The 17,500-nt window shown below is 39.0% G+C and overlaps 1 protein-coding gene across 4 annotated transcripts in view; it reads right to left on the minus strand.

Moving 5' to 3' along the window:
* Positions 1 to 1,361: 1,361 nt before the first annotated feature.
* LOC135489318 (cytoplasmic polyadenylation element-binding protein 2-like) overlaps positions 1,362 to 17,500 on the minus strand; it is a 109,451-nt gene continuing 93,312 nt past the window's right edge. For all 4 annotated transcript variants that reach the window (XM_064774625.1, XM_064774623.1, XM_064774624.1 and 1 more), the window contains 2 exons: positions 16,446 to 16,627; positions 1,362 to 16,115 (listed from right to left, as the gene is read on the minus strand). In XM_064774625.1, the coding sequence (XP_064630695.1) occupies positions 15,888 to 16,115; positions 16,446 to 16,627 (410 nt within the window). In that variant the 3' untranslated portion in view covers positions 1,362 to 15,887. The remainder of the gene's footprint in view (positions 16,116 to 16,445; positions 16,628 to 17,500) is intronic.

Raw genomic sequence — 17,500 nt, forward strand, 5'->3', positions numbered from 1 at the left:
CGCTGATGATGATTTGGGCCAGACGGAAGCGTTTATCTGTATGTTGTTCACGGTGAACACAGGCCTCTTGTTCTTGTGTGTCGTCGGTTCGTCGTCCCAAATTATACGTCCTATCAACGCCAATTAGTCTTGAGCCAATCAATCGCAGCCAGACAGACAGAAGTCCAACCAAAGCTTTGACATTGGTTCTGTTTGATCTTGACCACAACCCTGCAGCTCATTAGGGCTGATTAGATCAACACCCTTCTTGGTTACATGAATATTCTCCAATGGAACCTCTAATATTCATAACCACATGCTGTTGACATACCAGGCATCTCGAGACTCCTTTCATCCCGATTTTTTTGCTTCATACCATAACATAGTGCGTGGCAAGATGTCAAAGCCTGGGATCAAGATATTATCTTGGGTCAGTAATGAATAAGTGTAAACAAGTCCTTGGTTGTTACTATGACCTCACTGACCTTCAGAGGTGTGGAAGGGAGGGCATATGTTCACACTTAAGAGGGAGATTGTAGGCAGGTATGGGATGGGAATATTGATTTCCAGTGTGCGCTTCATCCATCTCCTGTGATGGTTTCGTTGCCAACCATTTCATTCTTGTAACTTTGCAACACCAACAACTGACAACCAGTGCCAGCACTGGGGACCTTGGCATCTATCTCCAATTAACACATTTTGTGTCACGAGACGGATCCTAAAGTTCATAGACTTCCAATCACATTTGAACTTGCATCAAATGGAAAGTGTTGCAACATGCTCTGGTGCGTATTCATATGAGCCTCTTTCCTGATCAATGCCTTTAGTGGTGGACGGCTGTTGTAGGATACCGGCCGACTTGCGGAGTTGGTCTTTGATGGTTCATCATGTAATGTCAGCAACAGAGACCAACTCCACAACTTGGTGACATCCATTTCACTGCAAGAGGCACTCAGCCAGAAAGAGGCAAATTGATTTTGACGAGAGCAATGTTTCAGTATTAAGTCTTAAGTTCTCGCTAGTTATCTACTGGTGGGGTGTGCCTATTGAGAGTTATTATTGTTAGTATGATCAGGGGATATCATGCCTGCTACCATCAGCATCTTGTATGTATAATGGACCTGTGCAGTCAGGCCTGTTAGTAGCCCATTATACGTACTCTAAGCAAGCAAAGGCCATGCTCCAAGGATGGGTGACACTGTCAGCAAGGTGAGCCCGTCCTCACGTGCGAACACACAAGGACAGTTTTTCATTCAACCCAAGTTTGCTGCCTTTCACAGTACATTTATAGCTAATATCTGTACAAATTGTCACTGTGAAGTCGCAAATGAAGGCTGAAATAGTTAGTAAGAGAGTTGTTAATAAAATTGTGAAAACACAAATTTGGCTAAAAATGCAAATCCACCATAAAAGACTTTATTATCTGAGTGAGCCTATTAAATACAAGAATTGCATGTATACTCTAAAAAATACAAAATGTGCATGGAAAGGTGTCAGGTTTTCAGAGACCCGCCAAAAAATACAATCCTTCCACAATAACATATGTCACGCTGAGAAGACAAATGCTGATTGGTTGGTCAGAGTCGTTACAACGTCATAAGTCCACATTTTGACAAAACCAAGCTAATGTTATGAATTTTCATAATTTTCCTAAGCGAGTTACCCTAACAGTGAGAAATGACAACAGATCACCACAGAAGCGAATTCAGACTAATTCATTAGAGAGAAAATGGTTAAATAGTCGGACTCTGACAAACCGTGCCAAGCATAACTGGAGAAGCATTTGACCAAACTTCCAAAATACACCAAGGGATTCATTTTGAACACCTTCAGGTGAACCAGATTCCAAACTGTTGAAAGCAGGTCAGTTTTTCAGAAGGTCTTGTCATCTTACAAAAGCCTGACATAAGTTTTGTGGAAGGAGAGTAAATATGAATGTCACCACCGGACAGTCTGAAGCCTCAAAAATCCAGATCTATCCCGGTGGCCGACACATCACCAGCAGTCAATAATTCTACAAAACTCCGCCCTAAAACGTGAAATATTCTCGAGGACGAAGCAGCAGGCAAACAATCTGCTAACATCTTCATCTCCAAATGTTTCTTTACTGTAAGAGGAAACTCAAAAATATAGAATCCAGAAGCCAATTGGTGGCAAAAATCTCAGTGCTGGTAGTCACAAATTGAATGTCAACAGAAACTGTGTGACCCATAGCACCCTAACCAAGTCCAGTGACATGTATCTGTGAACATTGCACTAAACTTGATTCTCAACACCAGACTTGCAATCATATCCAACCCCAGCCAATTCTAAAAGTCCAACTGACCTCGTGATATTTTCATTAAGGACAATGTCATCATTTCCCTAAAGAGTTATTATTTCAGCGGAAAAAAGGCAGCACAGCGCAATGCACAGAACAGAACAGCTAACTGCATCATTGGTGAGTCATGGGTTTCCTCATCCCATTACATCATATGGCTGGTGGATTGTTTTTTTATTTGCCATGTTTTTCTAATTGTATTCTTGTGTTCTGATGATTTTAATGTATCTGTGCTGGGTTGATGGTTATCGCCATGTTTGAAAAAGTCGAGTTATGTTTCAAACTACTTGGACCATTCTCCAGCAAGGCTCAGAGATACGATCATTTTTGGAGAAGTGGGGGGTCACGTTCGTAAACTACATGGAGCAGTACAATGTTCTAAATACCCGTATAATCTGATTCAGCAGAGAGTCGCGCTCCAAGCAACATTTCGAACGTGCTCCAAGGCTGTGTGTTGTGAGTCGAAACAACCACAACGATCACGTCTAAAAATCGTTTGCTATTGGTAACACAGAACTTCATTCCTGTACAAAAATATAGTTGGGCCGAGTTGAAAAAATTTCTATCGAAGACTATGGAATGTGTTCATGACCTTTCCAATGTTTTAAGAACTGACTCCCTCTGGTCGAATTGTCAAACCTAACACATGTTTGCAGATCTTATTGCCAGCATGCTGCATCACTCGAGAATATTTGCACAGCCACAGCCTAGAAGTCTCGGACTACCCAAGTCCAGAGCTATAGAAGAGCAAGCCTCTGAAACCCCAAGCAAATGTTACAAGAAATACACTTGGTCTATTAAATATAATGTTAGTATCCATATCATTAATATCAAAAAATAATTATTCAAGATGGCTGCATGCAGAGAATATTGAAATGGGACATTTTTACACAAACACTGCAATAACTCTTGAATTAGAAAATATACAAAAAAGGACCTCACGGCAAGAGTAAACCCGACTAGAGTCACTCCTATAGTTACAGCATACACAGTCCGAATATACTGAAATGTCTTAAAGAACTATTGCCAAAATGCAAAACGACGCCCAACAAAAACTGCTCACTTAATTACGGAATTGTGCAGATTAAACACCGTATATTGACATCAGAGGTGTCGCGGGCTAGTTGGAAAACATGGGTCGAATAAACGTAGAACATAGGGGGCAGATTGTTTGGGGTTTCCCTTCATACCCGCCAATGAATCTTCAGTAAATTTAAATTTTTTTTATCTTCTGTGCTTTGTATTAAATCAAGGACCCACGAAACCGCCTTATTGAATCCTCATCAAGCAGCCCTTGTCTGCATTTTGTCCTCTGCCCCCTCAACATCTAGCCTGCTTAATACAAACGGGTGCCATCTTGAATGTGAAACTTTACATGCAACCTACAAAGCATCCAGGTAGAACAGCGATACAACTGACAGCATCAAACAGCGTACAGCTTATAGAGAAACACGCCAGGCCACTCAACATGAACATTATATCAAGAGGAAAATTTAGTATTTTTTTGGTAAGCCTAGCTGTAGTTTATGATTATATCCATGGCTACACACGCTAAATGCTCAACTTTCAAACACAAACAGTAAAATCTGATGTTAAGACCTGATTCTCTCGATGTATTACATCAGTCTTCTGTGTCAGCTTAGTTAGTCGCAATGTTCTTATTCAATTCTCTCCATATTAAGATCATGCTCTTCTGGTATATCATCAGGAGTCAGAACCTCTATGTTCAATGGCATGTTTTCTGGATCAACCTGTACATTCATTGCAAGCAGAGCATGCAATGCTTATGAATTATGTCATAAACTTGATGATGTGACCTGGCAACGCAGCGATTTCCTTCATCAAACTGGGAACTCGTGGTTGCCTTGGTAACTCACATGGAGTAGGTCAATGATGACATCATCCCCAGCTGTCAGGTGGTACCCCCATGTGGCGGGATCAAACACTATTCTGGATGTTCCTTTCAGTTCATTCTAACAAAAGCATGTGAACCGATATTTACAGTTTAAATACAATCGGACAAACTCAGCTGACACAGACTTTATAGTTAAAACTACAACTCTGACGACCAACTTTGGACATCCAATTATTAAGATTTACTTTAAATTATACCACAACAATGTTATACTTTCTTGATAATAATAACCAGCATGCCCAAAAGATATTCTAATGCCTAAAACACCCAGAGAGATACCAAGTTACCTGTTAAATGACATTTTAAACGGTGCGAACTTTAAAGACTTCAAATTTGTCACAAAACAGCCACTAAGTTTGATAATGTTGCAAGTTGTGTGAAACTGCTCTCAAAATATCTGTCCAATTCTCCAATCTACCAAAAAAATGTACTCGTACCATCCAGTTCCCATCAAAAGGGCCAAGAATTGGACCGACTCTCGAGTATCCTGTGTTGATGAATACAATAACTGTCTCCGTTGATGAAACGCTGAAGTTTCTTATGTAGCCGAAGAATGTGCCAGTATTTTGAATAAGCTGGTCATGATATCACCGCTGAGCGTGTGAGATAGGAGCTGAACATTATGGTCAAAATCGCGAGTTCCTACCAGGCTACTTGGACCCCACAACTATTTTTAGCTGGGTGGGGTAGTGGGGTATGTTATCAGCCTGGCTCTGGTGAAGGCCAAAGAAATAAACATCAGATTGCATCGCAGGGGCTAGACAAACTGTTTGTCTCTCTGGGAATAGTTCAGGCCCCTGGACCAAATGAAAGTAATCACGTAAAAGGGTGCTGCCTTAATGTGCAATGCCAATGAGTGACTGTTGATAAATGCTACCAGAATTGTATCACTCACCAATCCAAACATTAAAACTCAGGGGTGGGGGGGGGGGGAGATAAAACACGATGTGGAACTTTGAATACTAGGTCTGTGACTCGCTAAGTAATGTTGATAATTTATACCTTGGACTAAATCACTTGGACTTAAGAAGCAGAGTTACTTTAAAATGAACATTATTGTGGCAATCTGAAGCCAAAATAGTTTTTTCATCATCTACCATTTGATGTAATGGGTCCCCTAATCAGCCTGCTAACCATTCAGCATTGTAGGATTCGTTTTTATTGACTTTAAAGAATGGTATCTGCCTCAAGTAGCTGAATCAAATGCTGTACTTTTCACGCCCAGAAGAGCAAATATACATGTACACCGCTGGTGATAACATGCAGCTGTTTTTGATCACGTTAAGATGGAAATCATTCATGGTTTGATCACTTCATAAACGACTTCTTAACGGCTGTTTTATTCAAATGGTGCACAACTCGAGGATTTTATCTTGGGGAAAACAAACATTAAAGCCACAAATGGTAGAATGTTCGGCGATTTTAGGAGTAATATTGAAAAGCTGCAAAAGATAAGGAGATGAGACAAACCAAAGAATGCCAGACTGTAAGAAACTTTTGAAAACGATACTTTTATGTCACTGAACACATTCTGCAGCTGAAGAGATTTCTTTGTTATTGAAATTAGACTCTTCAAGAAATTGAGATCGGGAAGTGAATGTCTATGAACCAGCTGACATTGGGGTTTTGGTTGAGGGATTCTGGCAGCATCCATCAACAGACAGAAAGTCAAATATACAAGTACCGCAGTAAAAAATGTGAACTTTCAATTTTGACCATGAGAACATCTCCGTCCTGGGAAATGTGACTGTCCGTATTGTCCATTCAAGTCGAGATACCATCGCAGTGGTTCAATAGATTATGATCACAGACAGTTGTACAAGCGCCCTGAGTCATCCCCTTGAATGTCCGCACAAACCTCTTAATGGCTGATGGTATTTTGCCCAAAAATGAAATCGCATCTGTGGTAGACCGAGCATACGTATTTCAAATTGAATGCATCCCTGCAAGATGAACTGCAGTGTTGACCAATTCCCCTGAAAAGGACATTTGCCTACTTTTTGAATTGTCAACTGTCAACGAGCTCAAAAATCATCAATTCTTACAGACTATACATTAACATTTCTGCAATGGTTTCAGCCATCAGTCACCAAGAGGTCAGGACAGTTGCTTTGAACCTTAAAAAAACACGCCAGTTTGATCGATTTGAAATTCTACACAACACAGGAAGGAGTTTGAGTTTTTGAAAATCTCATCATCCACTGTATGTGGTGGTTTCGTGGAGAGTGAATCCTTGATGGTGTGATCAACTGTGAGAAAGTCGGACCAAAGGGCAAAATCATATTTCTGAATTTCGTTCAATAACAATGCTTCTGCATTCACGAGAGAATTATCAAGAACACCCACGAGGATAAGATTCTTGATCTCAAACGTGGCGATGTAGTGGTAAGGTTAAAGCAAAGCTCAGAAACGAAAGGTCAAATTCAGCCAAATGATCCAGTCCCGATGTCCAGGGTAGTTTATACCTATCATGGCATATGGCAAATTGTCAGATTCAGAATGCATCAAGACAAGGAGACCAGTTGCAACTGACCTTAAAACGATTCAAACATGCTAAAGTTAGCGACATGCTGTTATTGTTTTCATGCTAGTAGCTTATCGATTTATACTTTACAAAGGTCAGAGCAAAAATCAATGGTTGCTCCGGTTTTTAACTTCTAAAGAATCCGATCAGTGACATTTGCACTGCAGCCTCTATCACTGTCATCAAAACAGTTTTTGAATCAAGCCTATATTTCGGCGAGCCAAATCTGACGTTAAATAACTCAATCCTCAAACCATCAGGAATAGAGAAATTAGTTCCACATATCTTAAGCATGCATCCCTGCCAGTGAAAGAAACCTCCATCGCGGAAATTTCAAAACTTTTGATTTTTCCTCGAAAGCATTTTAACATCAGCAAAAATAAGCTCTGTTTTACAAAAATAGCTTCTGTTTTTGTAACCGATTTCACCCCAAGTGTGCCTGGACCATGCATACATCAAGACCTTGTGTCCCATATCAACTGTATACATGTTCTGGGCCAACTGGAGGTGGAATCAAAAGCTGCTGCACTCCCCACTCCAATTATTATCACAGATCATTACGACGCAGATCAATAGGGGGAGTGCACCATCAAAAACATCATCGACTTCAGATGAGGCTCCCGAAATTCATACACAATATACGTAAGCTTGGTATTATCACTCAGGGCGATCTCTGGGCATCGAAATTAAGTAATCTTGCATTATTGATATCACAAGCAGATCTGGACATCTCAACTGGATCAAAGTGACGTCAATTCAAAATAAAATTGAAAGCAAAACATGCACTGAAACAACTTACAGTGAAGATAGTGTCGTATATAAAATCGGTTTAAAATCCACAAAATTCTTTTACAATATTTTCAAATACAAACTTCTAAATTTGTTTCTACACTTTGGTTTTTCTAGACAACATACTACACACAGTATTTTAGATAATTTTAACTATAAATATTTCACAAAGTGGGATTTTCTCTAAAAAGGGCTGGAAAAGCTCTATCATATAAAAGTCAAAATAAAAATTCTACAAAAGAGGACAATAATTCTATGATTCAAATTTGAAATCATTCACGTAAGATATTTCATCAAACAAAAACATGCGGCAACATAGAAGAATGGTAATGAGTCAACTTCAACCTTCCCAATGACCTTGAAATTGTGACCTTGGCCTTGCCCAAGCAACCTCGACCTTTGGCTTCTGAACTTAGAAATACTAGTGAATTGCATCGAATCACTGCATTACAAAGCATTGTGGGATACAAATCCTCTGTAGTTTTTAGCAGGTTAGTATGATGACATTCTGTGGGTTAATTAGCGGATTTCTCTAGAAATTTGTCGTTTGAAAAGAGGTCAGCATCAAGGGAACGCATGTTAGATAATTATGTTGCAAATGAAACAAGGTGTGTCCACAGTCACTGTTAAGTGGTACATGTTAATGTTTATGGTACTTGACATTACAAACCATGAAAGTGATTTGGTAATAAATTATAGAAAATAAAGGCCACCGCAGACCATATGAATTTTATTCTAAAAAAGAATGACTTTTGTTTATTATTAAAAAACATAGAAACTTTGGATAATAATTATTCTGTGTCCAACAAAAATAACTAAGAAAACTCCCCATATACAAAACACAAGGTATGAAAATTGGTCACAAGTTTACAATAGCATGCATGTACAGAAATGGCTAGGCATCAAGCCGCGTACCCTCCTGCCAAAAGTATAGACTAGTCCATTATCAGGGCATCACAGGGTAAATTGGGTGGAACTATTTTCACAGAGGGGTGATGATGGGATCACCAGAACCATAATATAAAACCCACCAAAACAAAAGGACCATTCCACGACAGAGGGTGGTGAATAAAGCTAATGAACCAAAATTGAAGTTGACAATGCTGATGGTTGATTCAAATGAAATTCTATTTTAGGTCTGTGATGTTTTTCCAACCTTGGCTTTTCCAACTTCCAATGTTTGCTTCTAATTGCAGAAACTATTGCCAGACAGGTTGAAATACTTAGAAATGATGTGGCACAGTCCCACCCGCTGTCATTGAAATGGTTCAGTTCCACTTTCATTAACATCTGAACAGGACTCGTGACTCTGGGGCAGAAGTGTCGAGGGTTGATAGCCAGGGTCCACATGAATGCACAGATACTTAGCAAAATCGTATTCTAAACCCTAAGAAAAGCTTAAAAATTTATGACTCCAAAAATAATAGAAACAAAATAAACTTATAGCATATTAATTATGATTTCAACCAAAATCATATTGCAAATCTTAAATAACCAGAGCTAATACTGTAGTTTCTGATAGTACATCAAAAACAGTGCTACACTGTATGAAGAAAATGTACATGTACATGTAGGTAACGATGTGTGTACGATGCTAAAACGACCAAGATCGCAAGCGTCAGTGAAAATTGTGATTATACAAGAAACGGATGAAAATATTGAGAGTCCACGACTTACAATTATGTTATGAAAATCCTTAGCAAAACTCTTAAATATTAAAATAACTACAGCATCTGTTTACAAAGAGGGTGGTGGAATTAGTCACAACAACTTGACACTTGATCCACGTCCAATATTTATGAGGGCACGAATTGAAACAGTTTAGTAATAGATTAACAGTTGACTTATAATGCTGGGCATTAACCATAGATATTCATATTGATATAAATGCATTATTGCACAATACATTACACCAGGGGGGGTCAGAGTAGGTCTTAAAGCCTGCGGGATGGTATAGAAAAACCAGAAATGTTTCACAAATCCGCCAATTTTTCTTAAACTTTGTATCGTAATAAATATAAATAGTTGATTAGAAAATGTTTACATCCTTCCACCGGCTTTGGATAGCAAATATGAGACCACTGAAAGCACATTTTCGACCCGTTCTAACCCCCCAGTTGATTAACCACACACTAGTAGCTGTTTGAAGACATATTACAACGCTACCCTATAGAAAATTGTACAAGGTGTATACAGGGTGTCACAAAACTTGCTACAAATTTTGAAATATAGTATTCTTTTATTGACAAATCTTCCTCACAAGATGACAGGCAAAATGAACATGTCACATAAACACAACATCTTTCTCATCTTTGGTACCTCAAATGCACTTGAAGATGAAATTCTAAACAATATCCAATCAGGAGTCTTTTTCTTTCTTATAATTTTTGCGTTGCTTCCATTTTTGAGACACCCTGTACTGAAATACAGTTTGGCTGTGACCACCTACCCGTCCAAACATGAGAAGTCGGCCACTTAAAGCTGCTACCATGGAAATCCTGCCGTCAAGTGGTACCAGCGACTGAACAAGCAAACAATGCATCTTGGGAAACAGTGTTTGCCCAATATCACTAGGAAACACCACCCTCGGACCAAATTCATCAAAGCCTGTTGCCTAGGCGACAAAACATATCTCATTTGCAGATCCCAGGACAGGTCTATGACATCCCGGTTTACAGTCTGCCCGGTGTGAAGCAAGGTATGAGCTCTGGCACTTAGTTATATATTCAAACGTCACACAAAAACATTTTACACAGCCATTTTGATAACCCCCACAGGATCAGGGCATCACCCTGTCACTGGGTACCAACTACCATCACCCCAATTTTTATCAAACGGATTACGATATCGTAATCAGTGATCCTTATAATATGAATAACTCCTTTTATTTATTTTTTTGGTTTTAATCAAAATTAGATAAATTAAATAAACAAAATGTACACAAATGAAGATGAATATTGATAAGTATTGCAATTAAAGCACGAAACTGAGCAGACGCCCCGCTGACTGATTGAGATGTGAAATTCATCAAAGTTGGATTTCATGGGACCCTGCCTGCCATTTATACAAAAACTTGTTATTGTCAATAGAAAATATCATACGAAGTATTAAATATTAATTACCGGTAGCGTATTTCTCCATCTAATGGCACGATTCTTAAAAATTACACTGAGTGTGGAAATGTACAACGTAGGCGTGTTGATGTGCTCTATATATAAATCCAGTCAAATACCAATATGCTGGTACAGCCGTATATAAAAGCCAGGTATGCTGACGACATAAGTGCTTCAACTGGGGAATGAAAGTTCGGGAAACACATGACATTTAATTGTTTATGAAAATGTAATAAAAAGCTGAGACTAACTGCGCTGTCAGTCTTCAGAAGTATAAAAATTCATTCCTATCCTACAAATATAAAACCGAATCGCCAATTTTCACGTGGCCAGTTTGGCCAAATCTGCATCACATCGTGCGAGGTGCCATTCTTAATGACTCGAAGTAGTATCAACAAAACAGAAGTTGAAAGTAACCCGTTTCCACGACAGTTTACTGACATTTAAGACAACCAGAATGCATGTTTGAAGAGCTCTAGTATCAGTATGTTTCAGGAAATAATAATGTAATACCGATTTGGGCAAATCTGACTCGCGTGAATGCACACTCCCCATCTCAATCAGACAACTGGGCACCATCTCTCAACGTGAACGAAGTCACCAAAGCAGAAGCATGAATCAAAACCACAAACGATATACGAAATGAAAATGGCAGTACAATGTCGTATTTCAAAGTGCTTGTTTAATAATCAATACACAATCATAAACTCAATGCTAAAACGCTGCAAGTCCACCATGAGGCTAACAAACTAGACAGCACCAAAATTAAATGAAATAAAATATCAATAAAAAGTTTCCAATTGATCATTTCCCACAATCGATTCGAGCGTCTTCGTGACAGATCGCCAGAGCCCCATCAATCATAACCTGTACGATCAATTATCTCTGCGTGGCAATATTGTCAAGGTTGACGTTATCCCAATCAGCCTGTGGGAGATGGTCGACTGGTGAACACTGCTGCTAGAAGCAGGTCGGGTAAAGCTTAAAATGGTCGAGACGAAAAGTCCCCTTGCCCTCCACTTGAAATATGAAATCGACAAAAAATCCATGAACCATGTGACAAATATCTTTTTTGAAGAGTTTTTGTTTTCATTCAGCAAAATGAGGAACGTTTTCTTTTTTTGTAAAATCGTCTGCTTTAAAATTTGTAATGATCTATCCCAGAGGTGCCGAAATCTTTGAATTATGGTTAACCCAAGTGGTTAGGTTGAGTGGTCAGATACATCTCCGATTTCAATATCTTAGATGTATGTTGATGGCAGACATTCCCGAAAGACCACCATCGGTCCATGGATTCTTGAACAGATGATTATAACACCAAGAGAGGGCAATTAATCTATAAATACGTAACTCTCAGAAAAATACAAAACGTGGAATATTACAAATCGCAGAAAATGTAACATGGATTTCATATAAAGTTCTGAAGCTATACAACACCTGGTCTGGTAACCTTGGACCCAAATTGAACACTGCCCCTTGCAAACGAGTGTGAATGTACATGTACATGTACCTTTCCATAGCATTTCTGCTTCAATGAAGTGAAGCATCAAGTTTATCCAAGACCTTATCCTAGCTTCGAAGTCTACAGTGACAGCCAACTCCTGAGCCAAGGTGCAGTTCATTCCAATGGGACCCCGGTCACCACACCGGTACACTTTGTGATTATTATTTAGCTATATCTAAATTTAATGACGATAAAAAAGTCCAAAAAGCACAAACTGGTTACCAACTTGAATCAGCTTGCAAAAAGCTTAATTATAATTTACAAGAAAATAAACATTACCCATTCTGTCATTGTTATAACAACGCTATCTGACTATACAGAATCAAAACTCTCATAGCTATTATAAATACTAAATTGAAAAATAGGAATATTTATAGTTACACAGTCTGCTGTCCTGAACGGTTGGGGCAAATTCACACGGGCCCCTTGTAGTGTCGCCCACAGACAAGACAAAGGGCCCATTAACTATAGAAACATAACTCTCATGTCTACCCCTATCCCTAGAGTCTATACATTCTCAACACGAAGATGTGTTTCATTCAATTCAAAATCAATTATCCTAATAATTTAGTTTATTAAAATAGTTACAATGCTATATACTTACATTTTATTACTCGAATCAATCACACTTTTCACCAATTCAAAGTTTGACTCCGATATGTTTATCACTAGGTTGCCCATTCATTACTTATACCGATTAATATAAATAGTAGTGAAATTTTTGCCATTTTTTGTTTATTTTATTTTATTTATATTTAATTGAAAGGAGAAACACCCAGTAATATGATAATTATGCAACAAACACTACATCCTACTACAAGTATCAACATGAGCAAAAAATAAGAGTAAAAAATAGAGTCATATAAAATGATGCCTAACACCACAAATTACCTATGAAATCGGTAAAACAAAATTGCACACACTGTTATTTGCACCAAGAGGGTCGAAAAACAAGCTAAAAAATAAACTCTCACATCACAAACAGGTGACTATTACCATTAACTACAGAACTCATGTGAAGATATTCCACCTTAGCTAGGCTAAAGGATACATGTATCATCTGACAGTAAATGGGAGGCTTTGTTCGAACAAGTTAGAGCGGAAAATGCTAAGCATTATTCAGTTAAACTTATACAAGAACCTGTACATCATGCATGTAGGTATTGAGACATACATCAAATTCAGATGTCATCAACTCGTAACTGGAACCAACAACTAGTCAACTTGTAACTAGAACCAATGACGACTCGTAACTAGATCCAAGGACTAGTTAACTTTTAACTAGAACCAATGACTAGTTAACTCGTAACTAGAACCAATGACGACTCGTAACTAGATCCAAGGACTAGTTAACTTTTAACTAGAACCAATGACGACTCGTAACTAGATCCAAGGACTAGTTAACTTTTAACTAGAACCAACGACTAGTTAACTCGTAACTAGAACCAACGACGACTCGTAACTAGATCCTAGGATTGACCCCATCCACCCATCCATAGACCCAGCTAAGGCGAACTTGGTATCATACTGAAACTTAAGACAGATTACAATAAATTAGAGTTATAACGAGAAACGCGATAGGGCAAACACACAGTGTGTACCAATGTTGATGAGAGTGTGATCCATTTATGGCACATGTACACTTGGCACACTAGATCCAGGTACAATTTGTCCAAAATCAGAAATCTTTCCAAAAATACAAAATAGACTACATTAAAGAAACAAAGACCGAAAACGTACAAAAACCATTTGAAATATTGACCACTTTAAATACATTTAGTGCACATATGAGTGGTGACTAGTATGACTAGCACTACTAGCGCCACCTTGTTAGTTGATGTGTATCTTGACTAGACTATACTCATCGTTTTTCCTTTAATTTATCGTACGTACGTAACATCCCGAGGGCGAAAATCCTCCTTTTTATGAATCGACAGTCAGTTACAAAATGATTGTCTCTAAGATGCTAGAAAATGGAGTAGAAAGTACGAAATTGTACAGAAACTATAAAAATGTCCACACCTCCTCACGACAGTTCATGGTCTGCAACTGTCACTGTGTTCATCGTCTTAATTAGTTCATTAATTAATGTTAATTAATCATAACTAAGCTGAATTATCTGTCCGCATCTGACCCCACCTCCCCATCACCAACCAGTCTCATTTTATGCTATACATGAGATATGTGCATCACAATTACTGACTAATTATTACAGAAAACGCCTCGAATCAACTCTAAATGCTGCGATTAATAGTTATTGTTTTATCTTTGGTTAAACTGAGATCAAACACATAAGACTTATTTATAAAGCTGATGTCGAAATGCTAAGTCCAATGACATCGGACTGACTCCTGCTGGCATCTAGAAGAACTGCAAACACACTGGCCTGACATTGAAGTTGATTTCGAGCAAGTTGACCTGAACCGCCTGCACATTGATGTACAGTGCTTGTACTGAATGCACAGTAGACTCAAGTAGACTTGACATGAAATGAACATTTGGACTGACCGAACATCAAGACGGCTACTTTGACCCCACAACGACTGAGGTGGCAATTTCTATGAAACTATTTGAAAATTTGATGGAATATGTTTTATCAAATCGGAAACTGCTTCAAGTTGACATCGTTTCCTAGCTTCTAAAATAAGTTTTCAAATGACACTGGATATTTCTTGATTTGAGTGAAAAATGTTAAGTAGCTGTTCAGGCATCATTACCTGTTTAGGCCTACCTCAGTCCCAACAGGGCCAATATTGATAAGGGTTAACATTGTATGTCACCATACATTCACTAACTCACATCTACTATAATAATGAATTATAGCACATACTAACAATGTCATGCCTTTATATATATTTTTTTGAGGTATAGTAGAACTTCAAGCATTTGAGGTGACAAGAACAATTCAACGTCGTGTTCGAGTTGAATGTCTCTGATGTGTTTGCTTTACATGAGGAAAGATAATATATTCAAGTGCACACATCAGAATGAGGTAAATCTTGAATCATTAGCATAAAAATCTGCATGAAGTTACAATTCACATATCGAAAAAGATGTAACAATATCACATAGACAATGGTAGTTCACACACAAAAGAAATATAGTAAACTATAATAAACGGACAGCAGACTTTAGGAAAAAACAGAGAAAATTTGCCCCAACTCGTTGCATCGTCTTACCAGAAGACGGCACAATAATATCAAGAGTTTAAAGATGAAAGTCGAGGTACAAAAAACCTCTATTTTACAGACTAGATCTCACAAAACCTAAACCGCTCTGAAGACTTGTGGCGGTGTAACCCTCCACCGCCCGCACTGCGGCATGACTTTAGAATACTAAAAACATTCAATTTGGGCGAGCATGAAAACTGCTGAAGCCCAAATTCATGCACCTATCGTAATAAGAGATTGCGAAGCGTAGTGCGGGAAGTACAGAGGAATACCACAACAATCCTGCCTATATCATCACACAACTTGACATTACAAGGGTATCAGCCAAAACAGACAATGAAAATCACCAACTCGAAATCCCAAAAAACATGCATTTTGCGGTGATTTTGAGAAGGGTAAGTTAGGTTATCTACTTTTGGTATCCACAAATACAGAAACGTCACATGCTAACGTCAACTCTTTCCTCATGTAAAGACTTTAAAAGCGCCCTCTATCAAACACAGAAGAACCTCTTCATGGGCAAATCATGTCCATTCTTTCCCATTGTGAAGACTTGGGCACACTTTTCATATCTTAGAAGAAACGAAACGGCACTGCCCTTGGCCTATCAGCTCCTTCCTTGACTAGAGGCTTGTGGAACTCTCTGCCGGGCCGAGAGTGGATCTGGGCCCAGCAGTGCTCACAGTAGTACTGCAGACAGGTCACGTTGGCACAAAAGAATGGGGCAAACTTGCCACCGCAGTGGGAGCCTTGGCACTCATCACACATCTGATCATCTAATACATATGGTTTCACTTCAACCTGAAAAACAAACCGCAAGTCAAGTTAAAGACAGGCTCAGTTGAAGATGTCGAGGTATCTAAGTGATGCCGAAGCACCAGTCGAAGCCACTTCTGTCTTGGTCGAGCTTGATAAGATCACTTGGGGACCACACTGGAACTTATGTCCCTTCCTTGGTATCAAGACAAAGCACTCATTCAATCAAAAATAATTTGATATAATCACATCATTGGAGATCAATACGAGTTTCCCATGCGAATTGATCACACAATCTCTTTACGGGACACCCACACATACAGACAACTTTTGGCTTTGTTTCAGCAAGGGTTCTGCTTGCCCGAGGTTACTCACCCTCTTGTCAATATCACCATGTTGAAGCTGAACAAATCTTGCACTAATGGCGGCTATGTAACTCTGCTGGTTGGAGAACGCTACCCGTCCAGCCCCCTTTGGATACTTCAGCTCGGGATCCGTGTCGATACCAGCGTAACACACTCCTCCGTAAAGACGGTCCATTATCATGGCAAGCTCAACTGGAAAGAGAGAATCAAAACATAGGATAAGCGACTTGCCAAAGGGGATCAAAAGTTTTGACCTGGCTCTAGAAATTAGAAAGAATAGGACCATCGGCATTTGGATGAACTAATAAACTGGGTCCTTATCTGAAAATGTTGTTCATCACCTTTGTATAAAGCCACACTGATATTTGATAACCTTGATATTTTTGTACGAAACAAAATAAATATTTTTTATCTATTGTCTGCAACAGCTCAATATCTCTCGAAGCCTATCTACAATAAGCTCTTGTTCCCTGAAACATATTTAATAATTGAGCAGTCTTGCCATAACGATGCAAGTACAAAAGGATAGTTCGTCTCAGAAGAATTTCAGGTTGCCTACACGGAATAACTCAAGTCAACATGTGATACGCCTCAAACGTTTTGACACAGCCTCCCAAATGTATAAAGAATCCATTGTATTCTTTTGGTATAAATAAACTGTCTATTTCATATACCACTGGGTGTTGATAGCCTCGGGGATTACCAGATACACTGTGGGGGTGGCTCTCTATTCTCAGCCTTTCATGTAGATTCAAAGCCATCACTGAACTCCTGTTTTAAGTTCAGGCAACCTCTCCTAATGGACACCTCTTTCAAATGGACACCTCTCTTCCAAAAGGGTCCGATGTTCACCCCGACAGACCGAGCTGAAATTTCCTCAGCGAGGACACCCAGAAAAGGTCGCATCTCCAGGGTGTTCTTGGTGGCAAGGTTCTACATGTAGGTACCGATATTGTGAAACCTTTCAAGAAACCAATATCCAGGGTAGAATGACATCCAGGGTCCTTGCAAGCAGCCTCAGTAACCTTGTGTCTTTCTGTCTAAGCACGTCTGCTGTGCAACAAC

The sequence above is a fragment of the Lineus longissimus genome, chromosome 6 (assembly GCF_910592395.1).
Source record: "Lineus longissimus chromosome 6, tnLinLong1.2, whole genome shotgun sequence".
NCBI lineage: Eukaryota > Metazoa > Nemertea > Pilidiophora > Heteronemertea > Lineidae > Lineus > Lineus longissimus.